The sequence below is a fragment of the Monomorium pharaonis genome, chromosome 4, assembly GCF_013373865.1.
Source record: "Monomorium pharaonis isolate MP-MQ-018 chromosome 4, ASM1337386v2, whole genome shotgun sequence".
Taxonomy (NCBI): Eukaryota; Metazoa; Arthropoda; class Insecta; order Hymenoptera; family Formicidae; genus Monomorium; species Monomorium pharaonis.
In genome coordinates this window covers 14,025,299-14,050,254 of record NC_050470.1, presented here as the reverse complement: position 1 = coordinate 14,050,254, position 24,956 = coordinate 14,025,299, and the positions used below count along the sequence as shown (strand labels likewise).

Below are 24,956 nucleotides of genomic sequence, written 5' to 3'. Positions count from 1 at the left end.
GTCAAGAGCACGACTCAAGTGGCTGTAACGTGATTAACCCTAAATGTGGTAATTGCGGAGGAGAACATTCCTCGTTGGACAAGAATTGTATGGCTTTTACTTACCATCAACTGATTAACCATGTTATGGCATATGCTAATTGCACTCAATATAATGCTAAAAGACTCATAAAATCTAAAAATATTTCAAGCATTTCTCAAATACCACATCTTTTCAGATCGCTAACATATATTGGATGGTCATTTCAAAATCATACAGATAACTTCATTAAGGATAACAAAATGAGAAATAAAGAATTAGCAAATTCAAACAGAAGCCTCAATAGCATACCTAGACAAAGGTCTAAATCCATTGATCAGAACTTACTTATAGACATTGAATCTCCAATGCGTGAAGTCAGTGAGTACCCTATCCAATCCTATGAAGAAAATACGTATTTAACTCAAATTGAAAGAATTCTGGATAATCCGACCTCTGAAAAAGAGCCGAGTCTTCCACCGAGTTCCCGCAGGGGCTCACAAACATCAAAAATTTCCACAATTTCATCAAAGGATAAATTTAGTTCTTTATCTCTGCAAGATCTCACCAGAGCTCGTTTATCCAAAAGTTTACTGTATAATAAAAATCTAAATACAAATATAATAATGAATGACGTTACAAAGTTAATTTACGCTGACCAATCAAATGAGAAGAAAGTCAAAGAATTGATTTATTATATAAACGCCATTCAGGAAGGCTTCAACAACAAATAATTACTCTCGTTAATTACTTAATTAATGGCATATCATATATTATATTCTTTCTCTCTATTATCTTCAAGGTGCTACAGTGGAATTGCAGGGGTATCATTGGTAAAAAACTTGAATTTTCCAATCTTATGGGCAATTTTGATGTGATATGCCTTCAGGAAACTTGGCTTTTACATAGACATAAGTTTGAATTTGCTAATTTTTTCACTTCTAGAAATGACAGACCTAATAATGCTATAGGAGGCGGAACGGCTATTCTTGTATCAAAAAACTTAGATGTGAAAAAACATACCGTATTAATCCCTCAGGAATTGGGTTTTGAATGTACAGCAATTTCAATATTAAACAAAAGGAAAGAAAAAGAAATAATAATTATATCATTATATAGACCTCCAAATATACATACTAACAGGGTTAAGTGGACTGAACTTTTCACTTGCATAATCAATTCAGCTGGCCATTCTAATTTCTGCATATGTGGTGATTTCAACGCTCAAAATCCCTTGGGGGTTCATCTTACGTAAATGCTGTAGGAAGGTTCCTGGGAGAAGTGGTAGATGTTTCTCCATTTATCATCATAAATAATGGTTTAAACACAAGGATATCAGCGAACTCTGATTGTGTTAGCTGCCCAGACTTAACACTGGTCTCGGAAAGTCTTCGGATATTCGAATGGTCAACAGACATGGATCCAATGGGAAGTGACCATCTGCCTATCACTTTTGAAATTGAAATCGGAAATATGAATTATACTTATAAATGCGAAGCTGGCATAAATGATCGAACTAGAGGAAAACTAGATACCTTAAATATGAGTAAGAACCTCTTTATTGAAGGAATGGTAGAGGAGATAAAGATTATAACAGATTCTCAGTTGTCAGGAAAGGATTTATATGCCCAATGGTACAATGTAATTTTAAATGGAGCATTAAGAGCAGGTGCCAAACTTATGGATGGTAAAGGTGGAATTAAAATATTCGATTCAAAAACAAACAATTTTAAAACTAATAAGCAGATTATTAATAGGAAGATCAGAAATAAACCCTGGTGGGACAACGATTGCAGGAAAGCTGTTGAAAATAGGAAGAAAGCATATAATTTGCTTAAAAACAATTATTCCCGTCTCAATCTCGCTATGTATAGAGAAGTTGCAGAAGAAACAAGGAAAACAATCGGAAGAAGAAAAAAGTGAGAATTTTAAATCATTGGTTAATAGTCTAAATTCAAACGTGGGTCTAAAAGACTTCTGGAATACTGTCAATCCTTTCAAAAAAAAGTGCTACGTTGAACCCAGTTAAACCTCCTGATTCCTATAAAAGAATAAAAATTTGGAACACGATTAACAACATTACTCCTCCTTGGACACATCAAAGTTTTGAGGATACTATTGTCTTTGAAACTGAAGATGTTTGGAACCTTCCATTAAGGCCACATGAAATTCAATCAATAGTGTTTGCGACTAGAGATAGGTGCGCACCGGGCCCTGACCTGATAAATAACCCATTATTAAAATGCCTTCCAATAGAGGCTCTGGAGAGTTTAATATTAATATTTAATAGAATAATTGAGGATGGATCATTTCCAACTGAATGGCTCAATATAGACATAACGTTAATTCCGAAACCAAACAATAAAGATTTTAGACCTATCTCATTGACTTCTAATGTTCTCAAGATCTATGAAAAGTTGCTATTAAAGAGAATCGACAGATTTATAGAAATAAACAGAATCTTGCCCAGATGTCAGTTTGGCTTTAGAAGGGGTGCGAAGGGGTAGACCGTGCGAAGACTGCTTGGCATTGGTTAACCTGGAGATTTATAAAGCGTTCTCTGAACGGAAAATGACAGGAGCTGTATTCCTAGATATAAAAGCTGCATACGATAATGTTAATCGGCAAATATTATTTTCTGTTATCGACAGCTTTTCGATTCCAACTAAGATTAAAACAGCCATAAAAAACTTGTTGTATCCTAGAAGTGTAGATTTTTATGAATCAGGATGTTGGATAGCGAATAGATACATCCAAAAGGGGCTACCCCAGGGGTCTGCACTAGGTCCATTACTATTTAATATTTATGTTAAAGACATTCTCTGGCAAATTCCTCATAATTGTAAAACGATTCAGTTTGCGGATGATATAGCGATACTTAGTACAGATGGTGATTTAAACATTATTAAAAATTCCTTGACAACAGCTTTCATAAATGTGGAGAAATGGCTCAATTCCTTAGGATTGGATATATCAATCCCTAAAACTCAAGCTATTATTTTCAATAGGAAAAGGTCAACTCCAAATGAAGGAGAATTAATTATAGATACAAGATCACTTAAACTACAAAAAGTAGCTAAATACCTAGGAATGACACTGGATGAGGGTCTTCGATGGAAAAACCATATTCAATCGCTTAGAGTCAAAACTATGAAATACAATAATATTCTGAAATGGCTAGCTGGATCGTCATGGGGAGTTAATCTACGTCAAAGCTTAAGTTTCGCAAACGCGACCATTAGATTAGGAGCACAATTAGATTGGGGAAGTATGTGGTTCATTAATGCTGCATGCTCCAATATAAAAGTTCTAGAAAGAATATTATGTAATGCTTTCAAGATAGCTATCGGTCTTCCCAGGTCGACCCCTAATAGAGTAGCATGGAAATTCAGTAATCAGAACTGTCTTTTGAATAGAATCAGTGCTAAAACAGATAAATATATGTGTAAACTAATTCAGTTGAAAAGTAACGCCATAATCAATAAAATTAAGAATTTTCACACAGTAACACAAGTCAAACAAATAGCTAAAAGAAATATACCATTTATAGTCAAAAGATGGCCAGTGATCAAGCCATATGAAAAATACCTGGCCAAATGGGACTTCCATCCTACGCATATCTGTCCTTTCCAGCCTGATTTAGAGGAAGTTGAAGTGGACGTCAGATCGGGTTACCTATCTTTACAATGTAACAATCCTAATAATGCCTTTGTCAATCTGATTAATCTTAACTGCACGTTTAATGATGAGATAACAATATATACGGATGGATCACGTACGGAGTTAAACGATGGGAGCTTCCTAGTTGGAAGCGGTATATTCATATATAATTTCAACACTTGTTTTAAATATAAACTTAATTCGTATTCAAGTAGTTTCTCTCCAGAATCAATAGCCATTAAAAAAGCAATAGAATTAGCAGTTGCAAATAATTGGAGTTATATTAATATTTGCTCGGATTCTCAAAGTAATTTGGATATTATTGGGTCATCTTCTGAAATTTATAGAAATACAATTAAAAAACTCAATCCCACAATTGAAGCAATTAGATCGGAAATCTTGCGTTTTAAGGATTCGGGGGGCTCAATAAGATTTACTTGGTGCCCCGCCCATAAAAATATTATTGGAAATGAGAATGCAGATAATGCGGCTAAAGAGGCCGCTTTAATAGGTGAAGTAGTAGATAATCAAATTACTTATTCTGAAATTATTTCATCATTAAAAAATAGTTACGCACAAATTAACTTGGATTATCTGCACAGTATTAACATCGGTACAGGAAATTATTATATGAATAGTTTTGCGAATATTAATGTAAATACATTATCTAAATTTGGACTATCTAGGAAACATCAGTGTATATTAATAAGAGTCATAACGGGTTACCCATATACTAATTCGGTTAAAAAGAAATTTGGTTTGAGAGAATCAATGGATTGCAAATGTGGATTTGAGGCCCAAGACTCTAACCATATCTTTTGGGCGTGTCCTAATTATAATGATTCAAGAAGAGTTCTATATGGAAAACTTTTAGATTATAAGTGTCAAACTCCGTTTTCAATTGAATATATAATATCTGTTATTAATAAGAGAATAGCCAAAGCCATGGTCAACTTTGGTTGGCAAGCTGTCAAACATGTGTTGGTAGCAACGCCTCGCGCAAACGGACAGGTAGAACGTTTCAACAGAGTTATTACGCCGATGCTAGCGAAATTGTCCGAACAGCCAAATCGTTGGGAAAAGACTTTAAGCGCGGTAGAATTCGCATTAAACAATTCTGTGTGTCGATCGACCGGCGAAACTCCAAGTCGCTTACTATTTGGAATCGATCAGTTAGGCGAAATTAACGATAATTTGCGTCTTGAGTTGGAATTGGAGGAAGAGCGAGATTTGTCCGCGTTGCGTAACAGTGCCGCTGAAAAATTGCAAAAGGCCAGCGAGCAAATGGAAAAAAATTACAATTCAAAACGTAAACCAGCAACCAAATATCAGGTTGGCGACTATATCATGATTTCGAATCGTGATACTACACCGGGCGTAAATAAGAAATTAATTCCAAAATTTAAGGGACCTTATGTAGTAACAAAAGTTTTAGATAACGATCGCTACGTCATAGAGGACATAGAAGGATTTCAGGTGACACGCGTGCCGTTTACTGGAGTTGTTAGCCCCGACCAGATGAAGCCGTGGATACGATACTAAATTATGTATATTGAATATTTATTTATTGTGACCGAGGTCGGCCACGGTGTCAGGACTGGCCGAGCTGTGAGCGATATTATAAGTTTGACGATGATCATCGATGATGATCCGAGATACCCATTGTCACGCGTATACATCTGTGTCGTGCGTGATCGTGTTTGCTCATTCCCGTTCGAAAGCAACAATGCGCGGTGTAGATTCGCTCTCGACGAGCGGATATCCACACATTCCGACGCGAGCTTGACTCGAGACCACTTGACTTTTGTAACATTACTAAATAATGAATTCGCCTACAATATAATATCTGTTATTAATAAGAGAATAGCCAAAGCCATGGTCAACTTTGTGGACACAAGTAATATTAAGATTTAATATAGTTAGTTACTATTGATGTTGAGCTGTTGCCAGGGGACTTACCTTGCAGGTGTAACGGAGGAGAGAAGACTCCCAATCAAAAGAAATATATTAAGAAAAAAATTTGAATATTCAAGACGTGATCTACCCCAACGGTCATTGTCTTGCAAGATTAGTAATTTTGGTACTGTGTCCCGCTGGGACAGAAATCCAAAGGGTAAAGAAGAAGAAGAAGAAGGTGTGTCAATTGTGGGGATCCGCATGGTCCCTTTAAAAGTTCTTGTCCCTCATTTCAATATCAACATTTAGTGGCTCATGTAATGGCCTATGCCAACTGTTCTAATTTTAAAACTAAGAGAATTATAAAAAAATAGGGACATTTCCGACGTTTTTCAGGTTAGCCAGTTGCTTAGGTCCCAGGCCTATGCTGGATGGAATTCACGACTTGATTTGGGTGTACTTCGCGGTCTGGATAGAGATGTGCGTAAGGAGGTGTCGATTGAAGGATCAAGACGTGGTTCATTAAGAATAACTGGAGAGGTTTATACTAACAATAATACATCGTATAAAAATCGGATCCCTGATCGTTCACTAATTAATCTAAACAATAATCAGGCGGCTCCCTCTCAGGATTCAATGGTTTCATCCATTCGACACAAGGATTTAGGTGGTAAGGGGTCTAAACGTATAGATTCATTGATATATTTGGCTACATCTCATAATTCTGGTGATGGACAAGCATCGCTACCTTCCCAGAGCCAAGTCATTTTACCACCATCTAGGGTTATACTTGATAACCGGGCAATTGATGTGGATATGTTGTTTTCTCATATTACTCGACTGTTGTCTTCGGACAGTTCCAAAGAGGAAAAATGGAATGAATTTAATTATTATATGATTGCTTCTAAACTTTTTAAGGAACCATAATTCGATTTCTTTACTTCTCTTGCAGACATACTTGATTATATTATACTAAAAAAAAAAAAGGATATTAAATTATTACAATGGAATGCCAGAGGCATCTTTGGGAAAAAACAAGAATTTTCAAATTTATTATTGAATTTTGATGTAGTATGTCTGCAAGAGACATGGTTGCAACTTGGAGTCAATTTTAATTTTAAAAACTTTATTACATATAGGTCGGATAGAAATAACGGTAGACCAGGTGGAGGCACGGCAATTTTTATTAATAATAAATATGAATCGGTTAATATAAATCTAAGGTTACCTGAAGACATAGGATTTGAATATACGGCAATCTTAATCAAATTTGATTTCATGACTAAAAAAACAATCCTAGTATCATTATACAGACCTCCTGACGCTAGGATGAATGAACTTAAATGGACTCAATTTTTGGAATTAATTTCTGGGCTTTCCGTGAATCATGGAATAATAATATGTGGAGATTTCAACGCCCAAAACGAAGTATGGGGATCCTCGATCGCAAGTTCGGCTGGGAAAGTATTGGCTAAAATAATTGACGACTCTCCCTTGTGTATTCTAAATGATGGATCTCAGACCAAATTATCGGCAAATGATAACTATATCAGCGTTCCTGATATCTCCCTGGCTTCAGTTGACTTTTGCTCGACGCTGTCTTGGGAAGTCTGTGATGACACAATAGGTAGTGACCACATTCCTATAATTATTAGAATTAGGGATTCTTTTAGAAATAGTATTAGGTTTGTTGAATCAAATGGTGAGACGACTAGAGGGAAACTATCGTTGATTAATGTGGACGATGATATATTTATTGAGTTGGTGAATGAATCAATGACGGGGGGGCCTCTTATTATGAGAAATGGGCTACGGTAGTTCTGGATTGTGCAGTATCATCTGGAGCGAGACTTTTTGACGGAAAAGGAAATGTAAGGATCTTTGACTCCAAAGGAAACAGAATAAAAAATCTAAAAAATAGGAATAATAGAGGGAATGGAAAAGTTTGTTCGAAGTTATGGTGGGACGATGAATGCTCTCAAGCGGTTGCTGAGAGGAGAAAAGCTTTTAAGAATTTAAAGGAATGTCATTCTCGAACTAATCTATTGTCATATAGAAGAGTCTCTGAAACTACTAGGAAATTGATAATTTAAAAAAAGTGTCAGAACTTTAGAGATTTTGTTAGTGGACTCAGCTTGTCGGTCCGGGTGAATTTTGGCAATCTATTAATAGATTTTTAAAAAACTAAACTTAAAAAAGTGCGTATCTCTCTCCGCTAAACCCTCCGAAATCATTTAGAAGTCACAACATGGAAACCTTCCTGGATGGAAACTTCCCGGCTTGGGTCTCTAATGCATTCCAGACTCCATCTGAACCACTTACTAATAACGATAATTTTACTTCATTTATGGTACAGGAAATTTTAGATTGCGTTAATTCTTTAAAAAGCAAAAGCTCTCCGGGACTGGACCTTTTATCCAGTTCGTTGATTAAGGCTTTACCGATTATTGCACTGGAAAAATTAACTACTATCTTTAATAAAATCATCACGGATGGATCCTACCCACCGTCGTGGAGAAAGGTTGACATGATTCTGATTCCGAAACCCCATAATAAGGGTTACAGAACCATATCTTTATCATCGGTTACGGCTAGGATCTTTGAAAAGTTGATGCTTAAGAGACTTGGTAGATTTGTAGAAAAAAATAGTTTGTTACCAAATATACAGTTCGGTTTTAGAAAGGGCAGGTCATGTGAAGATTGCTTGGCACTATTTAACATTTTAACCTATAGAGCTTTTGCTAGAGGAGAAATGACGGGAGCTATACTACTTGATATAAAATCAGCATACGACAGCGTTAATCCGCAAATTTTGTTTCAGAGTATCAATCGGCTGGAGATTCCTATAGGCTATAAGTATACACCTAGGAATTTTTTAGGTCCAAGGGAAGCTAATATATTTGAGGCAGGTACATGGTACGGAAATAAAACACTTCAAAGAGGACTACTTCAGGGATCCGCCCTGGGTCCAATATTGTTTAATATATACGTCAAGGATATACTGTGGAATGTCCCATATAACTGTCAAACGATACAGTTTGCGGATGACATAGCTGTCGTATGCTCGGACAGAAGGTTGGATAATATCAAGAGAGCAATTTCATCGTCATTCTTAAATTTGGAAAAATGGTTAAACTCCATTGATCTGGAGTTATCATTAAACAAAACGCAGTGTATCATCTTTAATAGCCCGTATGGAAAGGAACTATTGAGAACTATTAAGAACTATTCAAATTTTTATAGTTATTATTCAATTTCTGTAATAACTTGAATAGTAACTATTGGTGACTACATGCATAAATAGTAATTGAATAGTAAATACAATTGTTGATGAATAGTTCTGAATAGTAACTATTCGTGACTATGTAACCGAAGAGTAATTGAAAAGTAACTACGACTATTGGCGCATAGTTCCGAATAATAACTATTTACAACTACCTAACTAAACAGTAATTGAAGAGTAACTACATGAATAGTAACTATTTGTGAGTAATATTACTAATGATTTGATAATAATTGTAAATCCGAACACATGATATTTTTCTATATTTGGCTTCAAAATATTTCAAACACACGACACACACGACACATGCCACACACACACACACACACACGCGCGCGCGCGCATATATACTCTGTAAATTATAAGATTTACTTATTCATGGTAGAATTAATAAATATTGGATTACGATTTATGTATTTTTACAATTATAAAAATTTTAATTATAAAAATTGTACATTTTGCAAAACGTATATATACACATATTACACATATCTATTATAATAAATTTGTTTGGTGTGCCTGTCTGTTTGTTCGCTGTGTAACTCGAAAGCGGCACAATAACATTTACAAATTATTTTTACATCACCATCTTCACTATGAGCTAATCAAGCTGTATTAAATTTGAACCCACTAAGACTGTGCCATCCCTTGAGATGGCTTCGCTTTCTCGTTTATCATATTTACATATTCTAATATAATATATTAATGTATAATATATTATATATTATATTATTATTATTATTATTTAATATACAGGGTGTAACAAAAATACCTAACACAAAATACACGAGATTCTTTGTATAAAAGTGAGTAAAAAATGTTTTGTGAGTAAAAAATAAGCTATTAAGAAAACTACAAATTTTGGCCAGTATTCATAGTCGGATCTTATATTTAAGATCATCTTAAGTACTGTCTTAAGATGCCATCAGCCAATCACAGAGCTGTATTAGCATCTTAAGATATTGCTTGAGACGATCTTGAAATAAGATTCGACTATGAATACCAGCCTTTAAGTAGTAAATTCGAACATTACTATTCATTACTATTGACGAACGCCTATAGTTACTATTCACTTTAATAGTAAACTATTGACGATTCCAATAGTAATGAATAGTAAACACCTACAGTTACTATTCACACCAATAGTAAACTATTAACGATTCCATTAGTAATAAATAGTAAATGCCTATAGTTACTATTCATTTTAATAGTAAACTATTGACGATTCCAATAGTAATGTCCGAATTTACTACTTGAAATTTCAAATAGTTCTCTCAATAGTTTTGAATAGTTATTTTTCAAGAGTTTTTAATAGTTTCTTTCCGTACGGGAGAAAGAAGAATCAGGTTAATGAGGGTTGTGTTCATCTCGATAACAGATCCATAGGATTATTGAATAAGGTGAAATATCTGGGTGTAACAATGGATGCAGGCCTTAGGTGGAAGGATCATATAAACGAGTTGAAAAGTAAATTTAAAGCATATTCAAACATTTTAAAATGGATATCGGGTTGCTCATGGGGGATAGGACCACTGGATAGTATTCGGTTCATTAATGCCACAATAGGGGCCCAAATAGAGTGGGGGTGTTTGTGGTTTTATAGTGCAGCAAACTCTCATATAAGATCCTTGGAAAAATTGCTATGCCAGACATATAGAATTGCGATAGGACTACCTCGCTCCACACCTAACAGAGTGGTATGGAAATATAGTAGGCAGGATAGTCTCCCTAAAGGAATTAGAATAAAATCGGATAGATATTTATGTAAAATGATTCAACTAAAAAGATTCGTGATCATTAATAAGATCAAAAATTTCTATGACCTGACACTCTCTAGGAGGATAGCCAAGAGAAATATACCATTCATTATGAACAGATGGCCACTTATCAAACCGTTTGAAAAATTCTTGTTTCGGTGGAGCATACACCCTGCATTTTCCTTCTCAAATGATTCTATTTTTATGAAAACTGAAATAGACCTAAGATCGGGTCCTATGGCTCTTCGTTGTAATAATCCAAACATCGCTTTTAATAATTTAATTGAATACTTTAGACCCTCAAATAATGAAGTTACAATCTTTACAGATGGTTCAAAAACTCCTCTGGAAGGTGAAGGCTCATTGGTGGGTTGCGCAGTGTATGTCCCCCGCTGGGATTGTTCCTATAAGTTTAAGCTATATCAGTATTCTAGTTCATTCTCCGCAGAATCCATAGCAATTTTGAAGGCTATGGAGATTGCTCTAAATAAGGAAACTAAGGAGATTAATATTTGTACAGATTCCAAAAGTAATTTGGAAGTAATGAGGTCTTCGCTGGATCTCCATAAAAACACATGTAAAAAGTTGAGCCCATGGTTTGAGAAAATTAGAAGACTGATGATTTCTATTAGAGATAAGGGATATAAAATAAGGTTTACATGGTGCCCTGCGCACAAAAATATATATGGTAATGAAATAGCTGACAGGGCTGCTAAAGATGCAGCACTGACGGGGGAAAGTGATAATGAAATTGAGTTTGTCGCTGCTTCGGAAGTGATTTCAGCATTGAGTAACAACTATGACTAGGCGGATCGGGATTTTCTAGACCGAATAAATGTGAATACTGGTAAATATTTTATGGACAATTTTTCAGAGTGAAATATAAAGCATATATCCAAATACAAATTCCCTAGAGCTTTTTCCTGCACTCTCTCAAGATTAATTACTGGATATCCCTATACTAATACAATAAAATATAAGTTTGGACTAATAGAATCTCCGGATTGCGAATGTGGTTGCCAAATACAGGATATTAACCACTTATTTTGGATATGCCCTAATCTTTCACAGAATAGAAATGACCTTTATATTAAACTGTTTGAATTAAATCTATATGCTCCCTTCACTGTAGAATATCTAATTAAAAATTTAAATAAACAGATTGCTAAGGCAATGATCGGGTTTATAGTGGATAGTAAAATTAAGATATAATATTAACTGTTCGAGACTATAACAATCATTTTAGAGTTTTAACATTTCCTTTTATTGGCTCTGTTTTATCCGCGCGTAGTGAGAGCTCCTGACAGCTATCGAGCTCCGTGTAGTTCATTTCTTCGATGCACCGAGTCGCGCGGCGCTGTCACTAGCTCCTCACGCGCGCGATTTTCGTTTGCTCGCATCGCCAGTAACTATGCATCTTGGTAACTATGCAAATAAACAAGCCCAAAAAAGGGCACGTCCAAATCCATGCCCAAATAAGTCTCGATATCGGTTCCCTACCGCCCCTTTTCTCGCCTCCGATCGTAATTGTTTTACGATGCATAATTCTTCAGTCTCTCGCAGCCCGGCACCGAAATCAGATCGTCCAGCAGATCTCTCCCGTCTTCCGCCGATCCTAGCTGCGGGGATTCACTTCCGCTTTTCCCTATCATTCGCGCCGTGATAGTGCGAGTGAATTATTAATTAATCCGCTCCGGCCAAGCAATTCTTAATTTTCATATCCGCGTGAATGTTGTGAGTGTATTACGTCCGTGCGCAGGTGACCGTATCTTTCCCGCGAACGTCCTCTGCCTCGCGCACAAGATCTCCGTCGGATCGCGCGCAAGATTTCCAAATTCGCGAGGGCCTCGATCTCGTGGCTCTGCAAGATTTCCGCGTCGATTAGGCAGCGCAATATCAGGGCGTATCAAGATATCTGACACAGTGTAAAAGATACGGTTCGCCCCTCGCTTCGAGCGTTCGTTTGTGGAATAAAGAAATTAAGTGTGAGTGATATTTACGCTTTCACCTTATTCCTATCACCTCCCGTGAACCTCCCGCATTCCTGCCCACTCACTTCGCGTCTCTATCGGGACGGATCCCGGCAATTCTCCCCGTGCGATCGCGTTTACTCTACGCACGCGCGAACATTAACCAATGATATCGTTCGATATGTGAATTTTTCTATATAATTATGATAATTATCAATCTTATCGAGATCAAAAGCCAAAGGACTCTCCTTGCTAGGTGGAGGGTAAATGCAGTCTCTGCATAAAAAACAAAAGAAAAAGAGAAACGAAATCAGGATTACAATACCGGCAACAAGGGTGCAGTCACTCCCCCACGACTGTTACCCATTGTCAATATAAAGCGTGGTACTTTGTCCTAGTGGGACAGAAATCCATTGGGCGATAAGAAGAAGAAGAGGGCTTATAGTATTAGGGTGCAGTCCCATTAAGCACGGATCGGAATGACGGAACGGATTCTGCTAGAGACTTCTAGTGAATTCTTGATCCGGCTGTTCCGTCCGATTGGAACGTGTATATTTCCTCAATTCCGGACGGATCGTGCGAGCGTTTCTGACCGCACAAGTGAAAAAACATCATTAGTAGACCTATTCTGTAACTCTTAACGACAGTTCGGTATCGTTATATTGTTATAACGATACAAATACGATACGATACGACACGTATTGTTATATTGTTATGTTGAATGCTTTCGCACTCTCTCGAACACCGATACAGCATGCCAAGTTGGCAAATTCTTCGCCGTTTGCAGTTTTTTTAACATAATTAATAAGATGTTTTTTCATCCATCGTTATGTGTTTCAAAATATATTTTCATACAAGCTCCAGCAAGCTGATATTCAGCAATGTCCAGATATAAATGTAGAATTGTCCAGACAATACGACTTCTCGCCAAAAATATGTAGTTGAAATCACAAACTTTGAGTCCAAAGAGCACGTGCGCACTCACACGTTAAAATTAAACCTGTCTAATATTACAAAGTATTTTGTTTACGTTTCTTACAATATATTTCTTCTTTCAACCACGCATGTTCCGTTCCGTAAAAAATTTCTCTACCCGTCCCATGTAGCAAAAACGGAACGGAATCTGGTTATAAAATATATTTTATTCTTACAATTCAGTATTTCAGAGTACTCACATCAATGTTATTGGCAAGATAATTAAACAAATTATGTATGTTATCGCTTCAGTCGCATCAAAATAACGAAATATCGATGGATTAAGCATATTAACCTGCGACCGATGTGACATTCCGTTCCGTTTTGGCTACATAGAACTGGTAGAGCAAACTTTTACGGAACGAAACTGGAACGGATCGCTCAATTCTAGTGAGAAATCCGATCCGTGCTTAATGGGACTGCACCCTGAATTGTGATATATATTGCATCACGTGAGTTCGCGGACTTAGTACTAACAATCTAATGCGAAAAATATTAACGGTGCGTCACGATATATCCGTATGACGCCGTAGTGGCATTCCTTTTCTTTGTTCAATAATAGGGTTTTAAATATAATTTTTAATTACATCCACATTGGCAATTCTTTATAGTTCCTATAGGAAAATTATCCTCATTTATAATAAAAAAAAAATATATATATAATAAAGAAAGAGGAGGCTTAAATGAAACTGATTACATATAATATAATTGGAATAATTGTTAAGATAAAACCGAGTCAATACATAGTGCAAAGTATTCTGGAACCTTAAAATCAAATGTAAAGTGCAGTTTTTAAACTGCAACTAAAGATAAAAAAATAAAATAAAAATTCATTTTTTAAAAATTATTTTTATCAACAGTAACATACTAAATTTAGGACAAATTTTTATTGATTAATTAAATTTAAATTAAATGATTTTATTCTTACTTGCCGCTGGTAGGTTTGAACCCGGAACCTTAGGATGACGAACCTTGTACTCTATCTGCTACGCCAATTTGACTAATCGTTATGGGTACTTGTTATTGTCTTATACATATAATACTAATATGTTATAAACTGACGCAATTATATTATTTTTTATAAAAGCAATTAAATTTTGCAAAACATTAGAGATAAATAGCATTAATTTATTTACTTATTAATTTCATATTGTTAAATTTATCTTTTTCCATAGCCTTAATAATTTGATGGAAATTGCGATTTATTTTTCCCATTAATAGTTTGAAGCGTTCAAATGGTTAATTAGATGGTTTTTATTATTCTGTTTTTGTTTAGTACATGATAAATTTAGATTTTGTGCATTTTTTGTGCACAGTAATTGTAGGCAAACCGTTATTTTTGAAAACATTATCTTTATAATAATTTTTAAATAATATCAAATGGATTTCTCATTCAAGATATTATAATGTTATCTAATTTATGAGTCAACTACAACGCGCATGGACGGCTCAAAAATCAGACAGCATTGTGATATCTTTTATGAGACATCAAGCTGATATCATTTAGCTAATGTTATAAGGATAACATTTTCAAGAAACTTAAATGAGACTCTTCAATTAAATATCTCAAAGACCTCTTAGTGTTGTCTTATTTCTGAGTCAACTACGACGCGCATGGACGGCTCAAAAATCGGACAGCATTGTGATATCTTTTATGAGATACCAAGCTGATATCATTTAACTGATGTCATAAGAATAACATTTTCAAGAAACTTAAGTAAGACTCTTCAATGAGATATCTTAAAGATCTCTCTTAGTAGACGTCTCTGGTAAATGTTACCATTTTGACATCATTTCCAAGATATCTAAATGTTTTCTTAAAAAATTTCTCTTAAAGTTTTCATTCTGACAAGCGTGTTGTCTGGGTATAATATGTATGTTTATAAATGTAACTATTAAATATTGTAAAATGGGGAAAAATGTTATTTACAAAATATTAAAATGTTTATGTAAAAAATTAAATTTTTATTGTAAAATAAATATTAAATAAATGTCAATTAATAATTACAAAAAATGAATATTTGGTAAAACAATGTTAAAACGTTTATGTAAAACACATTTTTTTACATTTGTTTATTATATATATTTATATTATATATGTATTACATATGTTAATATCGATATACGGACCGCAATACAGATTTAACAAAACTTATTAATTAGCACAGGCGCAGTGTGTGTCGCGCGCATTGGCGCATATCGATTCATGTGTCGATCAATATTTCGGTCAATATTCTCGCACATGTATTGCACGCTGATGGTCGCAACACTCGCAACGTGAGACACTACCGGTTGTTGCTGACTGCTTTCTGTTGCTTTCGCACTATTCTTATGTTCCTTTGTTCTGTGAGTTGTGTTGGGCTGCGTTCCGTTTTACACATAATGTGCATAATGCAACCATCCTCGTTTAACATTAAACAAACAACAAGGATGGACGATGCACTATATGCGCATCATGTGTGAAACGAAACGCATACTTGGTTATGTTTTTACCGTTGATGCGATTCCGTTGATGCTTAATGAACGTTGTGTGACTTGACGTTTTACACAAGTAGTTTGAGAGTGAGTTCGTGGTACTGTGTCCAAGGGACGGAAAACCATTTGGAAAGAAGAAGAGAGTGAGTTAAGTCACACCAAGTCACACTTTCAATTTATACGTCATCTAACTAGGTTCACGACGTTTTTTCTAAAACCCCTCCTACGTTGTGATACAACTACTACAAAGTTAAAAAGGATCGAAGAATTTCTCTATTCTACTGTCATTTGTAAGTGTTACGCTTTAATTACTGTGTGTCTAAATTGAATAATTTCCACCTTTCTTTGTTGTACATTTTGGAAGATTCTATAGGCAGATTTCTTACAAGAAACTTGCAGTACACATACTTGCTGCAAATCTTGCAGTCTTGTGACAGATTGCTGTAACAATAAGACACTATCAAACTATTACATCAGTGTAGCATATTTTGTCCCAATAAGATTTGCGCAAGTTTGTTGCAAGAATCTGCCAACAATGTGCTTTATTATTTATTTATTCATTTGTTTAATAATGAGATAAATTCCAATTACCAAATACTTTAACAGAATTAAGTACCGTTGATGAGAAAAGTAAAGAAAAATGTCTATAATTTATCTTAATATCTGAATCAGTGAAAACTGACTTATGAAATGTGTATTGTATACATATATCAGGGTTGAGAGAAAGTTTCTTTGTAAAAGTAATTAATTACAGTTACAGTTTTTCATTAAAAAAGTAACTAGTTACAGTTATAAGTTACCAATTTTGAAAAATAACTTGTTACAGTTACAGTTACTAAAAAAATAACAAGTTGTAACTTCAGTTTTTTTTAAATATTTTTATATTATTTTAAATATAAGAAATAAGAATCTTAATTTTATGCTTTACTAATTGTTGTATATTATATGCTTAATTATGTGCTTTAACGAGTTATTTTATGTACACTAAATGAGAACTTCATAAAGGTAAAAGACTAAATCATATGTTACTGTTACCAGAATTTAATGAAATATAATGTTACATCAGCTATCATACATTAATTTATATGTTCTCTTTGTTACAAAATTTTGATAAAAATTTTTATTAATTTTATAGAATTGATATTCAAATACATCATCATTAAGATGATCTCTTTGTAACGTTATTATAGAGCCACCGATGCTAAATATATGTTCCATAGATGAACTCGGAATACCTGTTATATTTAATAAAAAGTTTTCTTAATCATAGTGTAATTATTTAGCATATTAATACTGCAATTATTTAATTTTAAGAATCGATATAATTTCTTTTGTGTAAACTAGACTTTTTTAATGAAACTATATTTGGCAGAAAAGCCGGAATATGGTTGTCTCAAGCCCCATCACGGATACAAAAAAAAAAGTGGGTTTTGTGTGTGATTAATGAGTATTTATAATTTTTCATACCTACATATTTTTTTATCATTACAGATGTAATAATAACGGCAGCAATAAGGAAGATGTAGAAAGCGACAATAATTGCGATGCAGACACATGTAACAACAACGACGATGAAGAAAAATATATGAAAAGCGACGACGATTGCGATGCAAGTAAAAGTAGTAATGCTTCTAAAAGCGATAATAGAGAGATGGATCTCTAAAAATCGACAAAAAAACTGGGTTCTAACTAAGCTGTTTATATTATATAACGTTATTATAATTACATATAATTATATGTAATTTATGTTGTGATTACCTTTTGTATTCATAAATTGAAATTAAAAAAATTGTTTATACAAACAAATAAGTATTTAGCAAATACAATACAAAAACTAGTTAAGTCTGATTAATATTTTTTTCAGATTTTACACTCAAGCGGTTTTGGAAGTTCGGAATATAAAAATTTTGAATTTTTTAAGACTAAAACACCTTTTTTATTAATAACAAACGTTTTTTTTATGTTAAAATAATATTACTTTAACATTTAAAAAACGTTTTTTAAATGTTAAAGTAATATTATTTTAACATTAAAAAAACGTTTATTTAATAAATAAAAAAGGATCTATCTTATTGATTAAACGTTTTTAAAGATATTTTTTAAACATTTTTTTTAAAGAATAAAAAAGGATCTATCCCGTTGATTAAACGTTTTTAAAAATATTTTTTAAACATTTTTTAAACGGTTTTTAAATGTTTTTTGCAATGAAAAAAAACGTTAAAAAAACATTTTTTTGCTGATTAGGGTGGCCAAATCTAACTTTAAAATTGTAGATATGACCACAATTTTCAATTCTTAATTTTAATCTTTATATAATTACATATGCGTATATTTTTACGAATCATAATAACTTTAAGCTAAAGTTTATTTTGTACGTTTTAGTGATGAAAACATTATTATATTCTATATATCTTTATTATTTATTATACGCTGAAAGAAAATAATGTGTTCTATTTCACACATAATGTACCTGGTGTGGTATTTCGTTCCCATTCTTGTTGTTTGTTAAACGTTATGTTAAATGAAGATAAATGATGCATTATGCACTCATGCGTGAAATAGAATGTACCCAGAATAATACTTTCAACACAAAAGCATGCAAGATGAGTTTAACCTTGATAGTATAAGTATGTTTAAATCGTAATATTTATATTTTTACACAAAAAATGTCTCTTTTATTTTGTTTTAGATATACACTGATACGAGGACTAGAGGTGGGTTCACGAGGTACAAGGTACATCGTACAGATACAATTATATATATCTTTATTATTCATTATACGCTGAAAGAAAATAATGTGTTCTGTTTCACACATGATGTGCCTGGTGTGGTATTTCGTTCTCATCCTTGTTGCTTGTTAAACTTGCTTGTTATGTTAAATGAAGATGAATGATGCACTATGCACTCATGCGTGAAATGCAGAAGTGAATAACATTGTGTAATAATATTTATATATAGATATGTATGTATGTACATGTATAAATATAAGTATGTATGTACATATACAATATACATATATATGTATATGTATATTTTATCCTTCTTTCTTTTTCTTTGTGTAAGTAATGTTTTCTTCTGAATATTATATAATATAATTTTTGTCTTTTGATAGTGAAAACGAAGAATATTCTAAAGATAAATTTGACTAGACTGACTAGAGATAACGAGAGAAAAAGAGAGAGAAAAAAATACAAAAGAGAATTGATACAGTAAATAAATAAAAGAAAAACCGAAAAAGAAGAGAGAGAGAAAAAGAAAGAGAGAGAAAAAGAAAGAGAGAGAGAAGAAATAAGAAAGAATATTAGGTAACAACAAAATAGAGAATAACGTTGCTAATAATGTGCTTATATGTATGTATTTATTTTTATATGTATGTATGTATGTATGACACATAAGGATGTACGTACCTACATGTGCGTGCGTGTGTGTGTGTGTGTGCGTGTGTGTGTTTTTTATCTCTTTCTCTTTTTTCTTTATATAAATAATGCTTTCCTTCTTTTTTTTTCTTTATGTTATACATAGTTCTAATAATTATTTGTTATTACTCGTATACTATATTTATTACGAGCAATTATTTAAATTATTAGAACTATGTATAACATAAGGAAAAACAACAAAAAAAACATTACACAAAGAAAAAAAGGGAGAGAGATAAATAAAATTTACAAACAACACACACACAGAGACACACATACACACACATATGTAGATATATACATCTTTCTATATACATATGAACATATGAAAATACTTACTTATATATATAAACATACTTATATGTATATATAATTTAGACAATCTAAGACATTATTTTTTCCATAAATTAGCATGTAGAAATATAATATGGATATATGTATACGGTTTTTTTTTTTTTTTTTCTTTTAAAGAACCTTCGAATCATTGTGATTGTTTCTCGATTATCTGCTGAAAGAGAAGAAAAAAGAGAGAAAAAGAGAATAATAAGCACAGCCATAGAAAATCTTTTTTTAAATATATAGCCACAAAAAATTGACAAATTACAAACAGAAGTTGATAAAAGTAATATAAAGAATAAAACTCTACAGGAAATTACAAAGCATGCAGTATTAGGTAGTTATATAGTAACAAATGCTTGTTGCTGCAGTTATAAATATTTAGAGTCTATGTATAAAACAATATAAAATTATAAGTGTTGAACAATTACAAAAATTTGATCTATCTGGCAAAAGTAATAATTTAGGAATACCTTTGTTTCTCTATTTTAAAAAAATGATTTAGCAAAATGCCATCGAAGTTTGTGAGGAATTCAAGACGCTACGCAAGTAGTATAGGGGCAATATATTATTGTTAGACATTTAAGAAGACAAAAATTTGATACATTATTTACTACCGCATTTCACTCTTTAAATCTTAATTAGTGGATATTCACTGATTTGCAGTGGCATACTTATAACTGTGATAATTAGTGAATATTCACTGACGCAGCCTAAATAAAATGCTTAATACTACAAAATGCATGATATCCGAACAAAATTACCTTTTTAAAAAAAGGTAAAAAAGGCGCCAAGTATGTGTATGTGCGCCCGTAAGAAAAAAACTATTATATTAGGTAAAGTGTCTTACTGTTCTATTGTTTCATTGTTTTTTCTACTAAAATAATGATATAAAGTAAATGCGCCAATTATAAAAATATTTGTACAAAATTTATTTATTATAACTTTTTATTAAAATATTTAATAATAAACGGGCTTGATGATCAAATAATTAAATAATTAAAATTAACCAACGGGATTATAGTAAAACAAAAACTTGGCGTGCTCGGCTCGCATTTTTTCTCTTCTCATTCCAAGAATAACTTGCTTAGATAGTATGGGTAATGGACAATATTGTCATACAGGATTTGCTGAAGCTATTAAACAGACAATAATGGAACGACTAAAATTAAATCACATATTTAATGATCTTAATTTTTTTATTAATGTTAATGGTGCTTCTATAGGATTATCTAGTGAAAAAGTTTTATGGCCTATATTATGTATGGATGATAAATTAAAACGGGTTAAAGTTGTAGGTATTTATTATGGAACCAATAAACCTGACAATGCTAACGAATATCTATGTCCTTTTATTGAAGAAGTAATACAATTTATTGAAAACGGTTATAAATTACAAAAAAAATCACAATATTAAAATTAAAGCTTTTGTTTGCGATTCTCCAGCAAAAGCTTTTATTTTAAATGTTAAATGTTATACCGGATATAACAGCTGTTCAAAATGTATCATTGAAGGTGACTAAAGAAAATTGATTATGTTTCCCGACACCTACATCTTATCCATTAAGGTTAGATGAACACTTTCGAAATCTACAATATGACGAATATCAATATGGAGATACTATTTTGACTAAAATACCACATTTTAATCTAATATCAAATATAGCATTAGATAGTATGCATCTTGTTTACTTTGGTGTAGTAAGACGTCTTATTATGCTGTGGATGACAAAAGAACCGTTATGTTCGATTTTCAAGTCTACAAAAACATAATATTTCAATTCAACTTGAAAATATTTTGAAAATTTTAACAAATGATTTTGTAAAACGTTCTAGAAGATTAACATATTGGTATCGTTGGAAAGCCGTTGAATTTCGGTACTTTTTACTTTATAGTAGATCTGTCATTTTAAAAGACATTTTGGCTCCTGATGTTTACGAAAAATTTATAATATTGCATACAGCCATTACAATTTTAAATGATTTTCTGTTAATACAAGATGATGATAATTTAAAATCAGTTGACATTATGTTAGAAACTTTTGTTAAAGAATTTGCAAACATTTATGGATCCGAAAATGTAACATATAATGTACATAATCTGACTCATTTATACGACGAAGTAAAATTTTTTTAAACTACTTTAGATTTCTTTTCATTTGAAAGTTATATTGATAAAATTAAAAAATGTTATGAAAGGGAGGCACTTCCTTACAACAAATTGCACGGAGGCTTCAAGAATGTAATAATGTAGATTTCGTAATTTCTTTTTTACAAAATAAAAATTCTTTTCAATTAGAGAAACGTTACATAAATATGATTACAGTCAATTTAAAGATATTCAATACTCAATTTGAAATATTAAAGACACCTCAATATATACTTAATTGCAGTGAAAATAAAAATGATTATGTCATGTGTAAAAATGGAGCTGTAATTAACATTCATAGTTTTGCAATTTATGATTCTCAAGTAATTGTAATAGGAAGAAAATTAAAACCTGTACGAGCCTTGTATGATAAACCATTATCGTCTGATTCATTAGACATTCAAATAATGAAAGATGAGAACTACCCGTTAAACGAATGGAATTGTAATAATATTTTAAGAAAAATGTTTAAGATACCATATAAAAATTATACAGTTGTTTTTTCTATATTACATACTTATCAAGATTTATGATACTCGGAAATATAAAAAAAAAGCATTATATAGTCTGTATTTTATATTCAATTTTATTAAATAACAGACATAACATAATATATTAATTTTAATCATTGTTTTTTTACTTTTATACATAATTGTAATGTTATATTTACTCACTCCTCTTTTTAATCTCTTTTTTACAACTATTGTTTTAGCCAATATGAATACGTTATGCAATATAACTTAATTAATTAAGCATTAAGACAATGAACTCATTTATACACTTATTTATGTATTTATAGATTTATATTAAAAAATATTAATATATTTTATATAGAAATGGCACAAATAAAATATTTTTATTATTTCTTTATAAAATATCATTTTAAACATTTATGACATTTAAATAATAGGTAAAAACAATTTTATATTTGAAATGTGTATAATAAATGTATAATGTAATATACAATTACATAATGTATATTGCAATATAAAATTACATAACTTTTTTTTTAGTTGGAAATGTTTTCTGTATTAAAATTTGAAGACCCGGAGGCGCCCGAGATAATACCAACCATATGACTAAATGAAAGAAAAAAAAGTGATAAAGTGGTCACTATATAATGACAAAAAATCAATATTAAAAGCGATTATGCATTTGGAAGAATGAAAATTGGAAAAATTTTTCATATGAAAAAATCCTGTTCCAACACGGTAAGATTATTTTTTCCTCTATGTAATGAAATAATAGATAATTATACAGTTATATCCTTCACCTTTAATATCACTGAAAGTATATTTAATCGACACATTTTTGCACGTAGAAAAGGAATCTGACAACAGCAACGAACTATATACCATACTGGAACAAGCACGGCTCTGCTGATTGGCGGCCAGTAATGTGCGACTGCGATAGCTGTTGCGTTTCAGACCTGTCCTTGTCTAACTAATTACATTGATCACGTGACCAGATGTACTATTCGTTCTAAAAACATTTACTATTTATATGTTTCTTGTATACAAGTAAAATGTAAAATATACATTTTATATAAATTATAAAATGTTTTAAAATACATTTTACCATCTTTAACAAACCACAACAAACCACAACAAGCAACAAATAAAAAATGGTTTGCAGCATCGCAGCCAAGAGATCACATGTGATTGCCATAGAGATATATAATATAGAGTCAACCTTCTGTGAGCGGAGCTGTCCGCATCTTCTATGGGATAGAATGATATGTAGTAAGGTGTTGTCTTCGTCACTCAGCTAGTCTGGTGGGAGATTCAGAGGCGCGCCCCCGCTCCCCGTATCCCACGATGCCCTTCGTATCCCACGCACGCTTCGTTATACGGGGAGCGGAGAGCGCTCTCCCACCAGACTAGCTGAGTGACGAAGACAACACCTTACTACATATCGTTCTATCCCATAGAAGATGCGGACAGCTCCGCTCACAGAAGGTTGACTCTATATTATATATCTCTATGGTAATTGCGCAGAACAATGTTTTCAATCATGATAGTACACGGTAAAAAGAGATAGCACTGAAACGCTGCAGCTATCCTTTAGTGGCCGCGGTAGTAGTGATGGGGGTATGGCTGTGCTTATTCCAGTATGATATATAGTTCGTTGGACAACACTGTCATTTAAAGTTATCCAGTGAATAAATCTCAAGCTTAACCAATTACGTGCATGGATCTAGTTTATCTCTTAGATATTTAACCGCAAGATAACTGGACGTGAAGAAATTGCCTACTCGGCAAGTAATGTTGTTGAAATATTGTAATATTTGAAAATGGTACATAAATATTTCGTTAATATTTTAATTGTAACTTTGCATGTGAAATATTTTAAAAATAAATCTGCACCATATTTTTATAATAATGCAAATGCAATATTTCTGAAATCTTTGAGAGAAGATAAAAAAAGTTTGCTTTCATATTTGTATGGCTCTGTAATATTACAAAAGAAATGTGACAAATGCATTATTTCAAAAATATTTCTGGAAAATTATAAAGTAATATTAATATTTCTTACACAATAAATATTTCTGCAAAATATCAAACGCAACATTGCATTTAAAGTATTTCTAAAAAATTTCTGAACGATTGCGTAGGTAATAAAAATTAAAATTGCTGAAAAAAAATTTCTGCAATACTGCACAAAAAATATTGCAAATATAATAATTTAGAAACATTTCTGAATGTTTAAAATTGACATAAAAACATTCTCTATATAATTATATAGTTAATAATGATAACATTAAAGTATACATGAAATAAACAATAAAAAAGAACCTTATTTTAATGTGCATATATTATTTTATTTAATACTTTATAAATATTTAATACTTTATTGCAATAATTATTGAGATATTACCTTTTCGAACTTATAGTTTCCTCGATGCGTTCTCATTCATATAAGTTAAAAAAAATTAATATTGACTATTGCAACATCGCAAAATAATATGAGACTTTTACTTCAATTCTTTCTATTTTTCTAGTTATTGTACACTTTAGAGCA

At 32.3% G+C, this 24,956-nt stretch overlaps 3 protein-coding genes across 11 annotated transcripts in view; 2 read left to right on the top strand and 1 right to left on the bottom strand.

Moving 5' to 3' along the window:
* The window catches only part of LOC105832409 (fasciclin-1-like), a 365,719-nt gene that overhangs the window by 238,534 nt on the left and 102,229 nt on the right, over positions 1-24,956 (bottom strand). The window contains exon 1 of one of the 5 annotated variants that reach the window (XM_036285357.1): positions 23,209-24,231. The exons of the other annotated variants lie outside the window; for them this stretch is intronic. Within the exon in view, the coding sequence (XP_036141250.1) occupies positions 23,209-23,293 (85 nt within the window). The 5' untranslated portion in view covers positions 23,294-24,231. Of the gene's footprint in view, positions 1-23,208; positions 24,232-24,956 lie in introns of those variants that run through there. 5 annotated transcript variants of the gene reach the window in all.
* LOC105840373 (zinc finger BED domain-containing protein 1) overlaps positions 1-24,956 on the top strand; it is a 39,093-nt gene that overhangs the window by 6,454 nt on the left and 7,683 nt on the right. For 2 of the 4 annotated variants that reach the window (XM_036285370.1, XM_036285369.1), the window contains one exon: positions 22,949-23,146. Coding sequence is in view for 2 of the 4 variants with exons in the window: in XM_012687284.3 (XP_012542738.1) it covers positions 6,853-7,201; positions 8,396-8,430 (384 nt within the window). In the remaining 2 variants the exon portion in view is untranslated. Of the gene's footprint in view, positions 1-6,250; positions 7,202-8,395; positions 9,176-10,942; positions 10,995-11,134; positions 11,468-22,948; positions 23,147-24,956 lie in introns of those variants that run through there. The other 2 variants (XM_036285371.1, XM_012687284.3) reach the window with 2 other exon arrangements.
* On the top strand, positions 2,552-19,217 carry LOC118645052. 2 transcript variants are annotated; one of them, XM_036285353.1, is made up of 4 exons: positions 2,552-5,812; positions 5,971-6,244; positions 18,724-18,768; positions 19,147-19,217. In XM_036285353.1, the coding sequence occupies exon 1, from the start codon at positions 2,590-2,592 to the stop codon at positions 5,218-5,220; it is 2,631 nt and encodes an 876-aa protein (XP_036141246.1). In that variant the 5' UTR covers positions 2,552-2,589; the 3' UTR covers positions 5,221-5,812; positions 5,971-6,244; positions 18,724-18,768; positions 19,147-19,217. The 2 variants fall into 2 exon arrangements, with proteins under 2 accessions (XP_036141246.1, XP_036141245.1); XM_036285352.1 differs by having other exon boundaries at positions 2,552-6,244.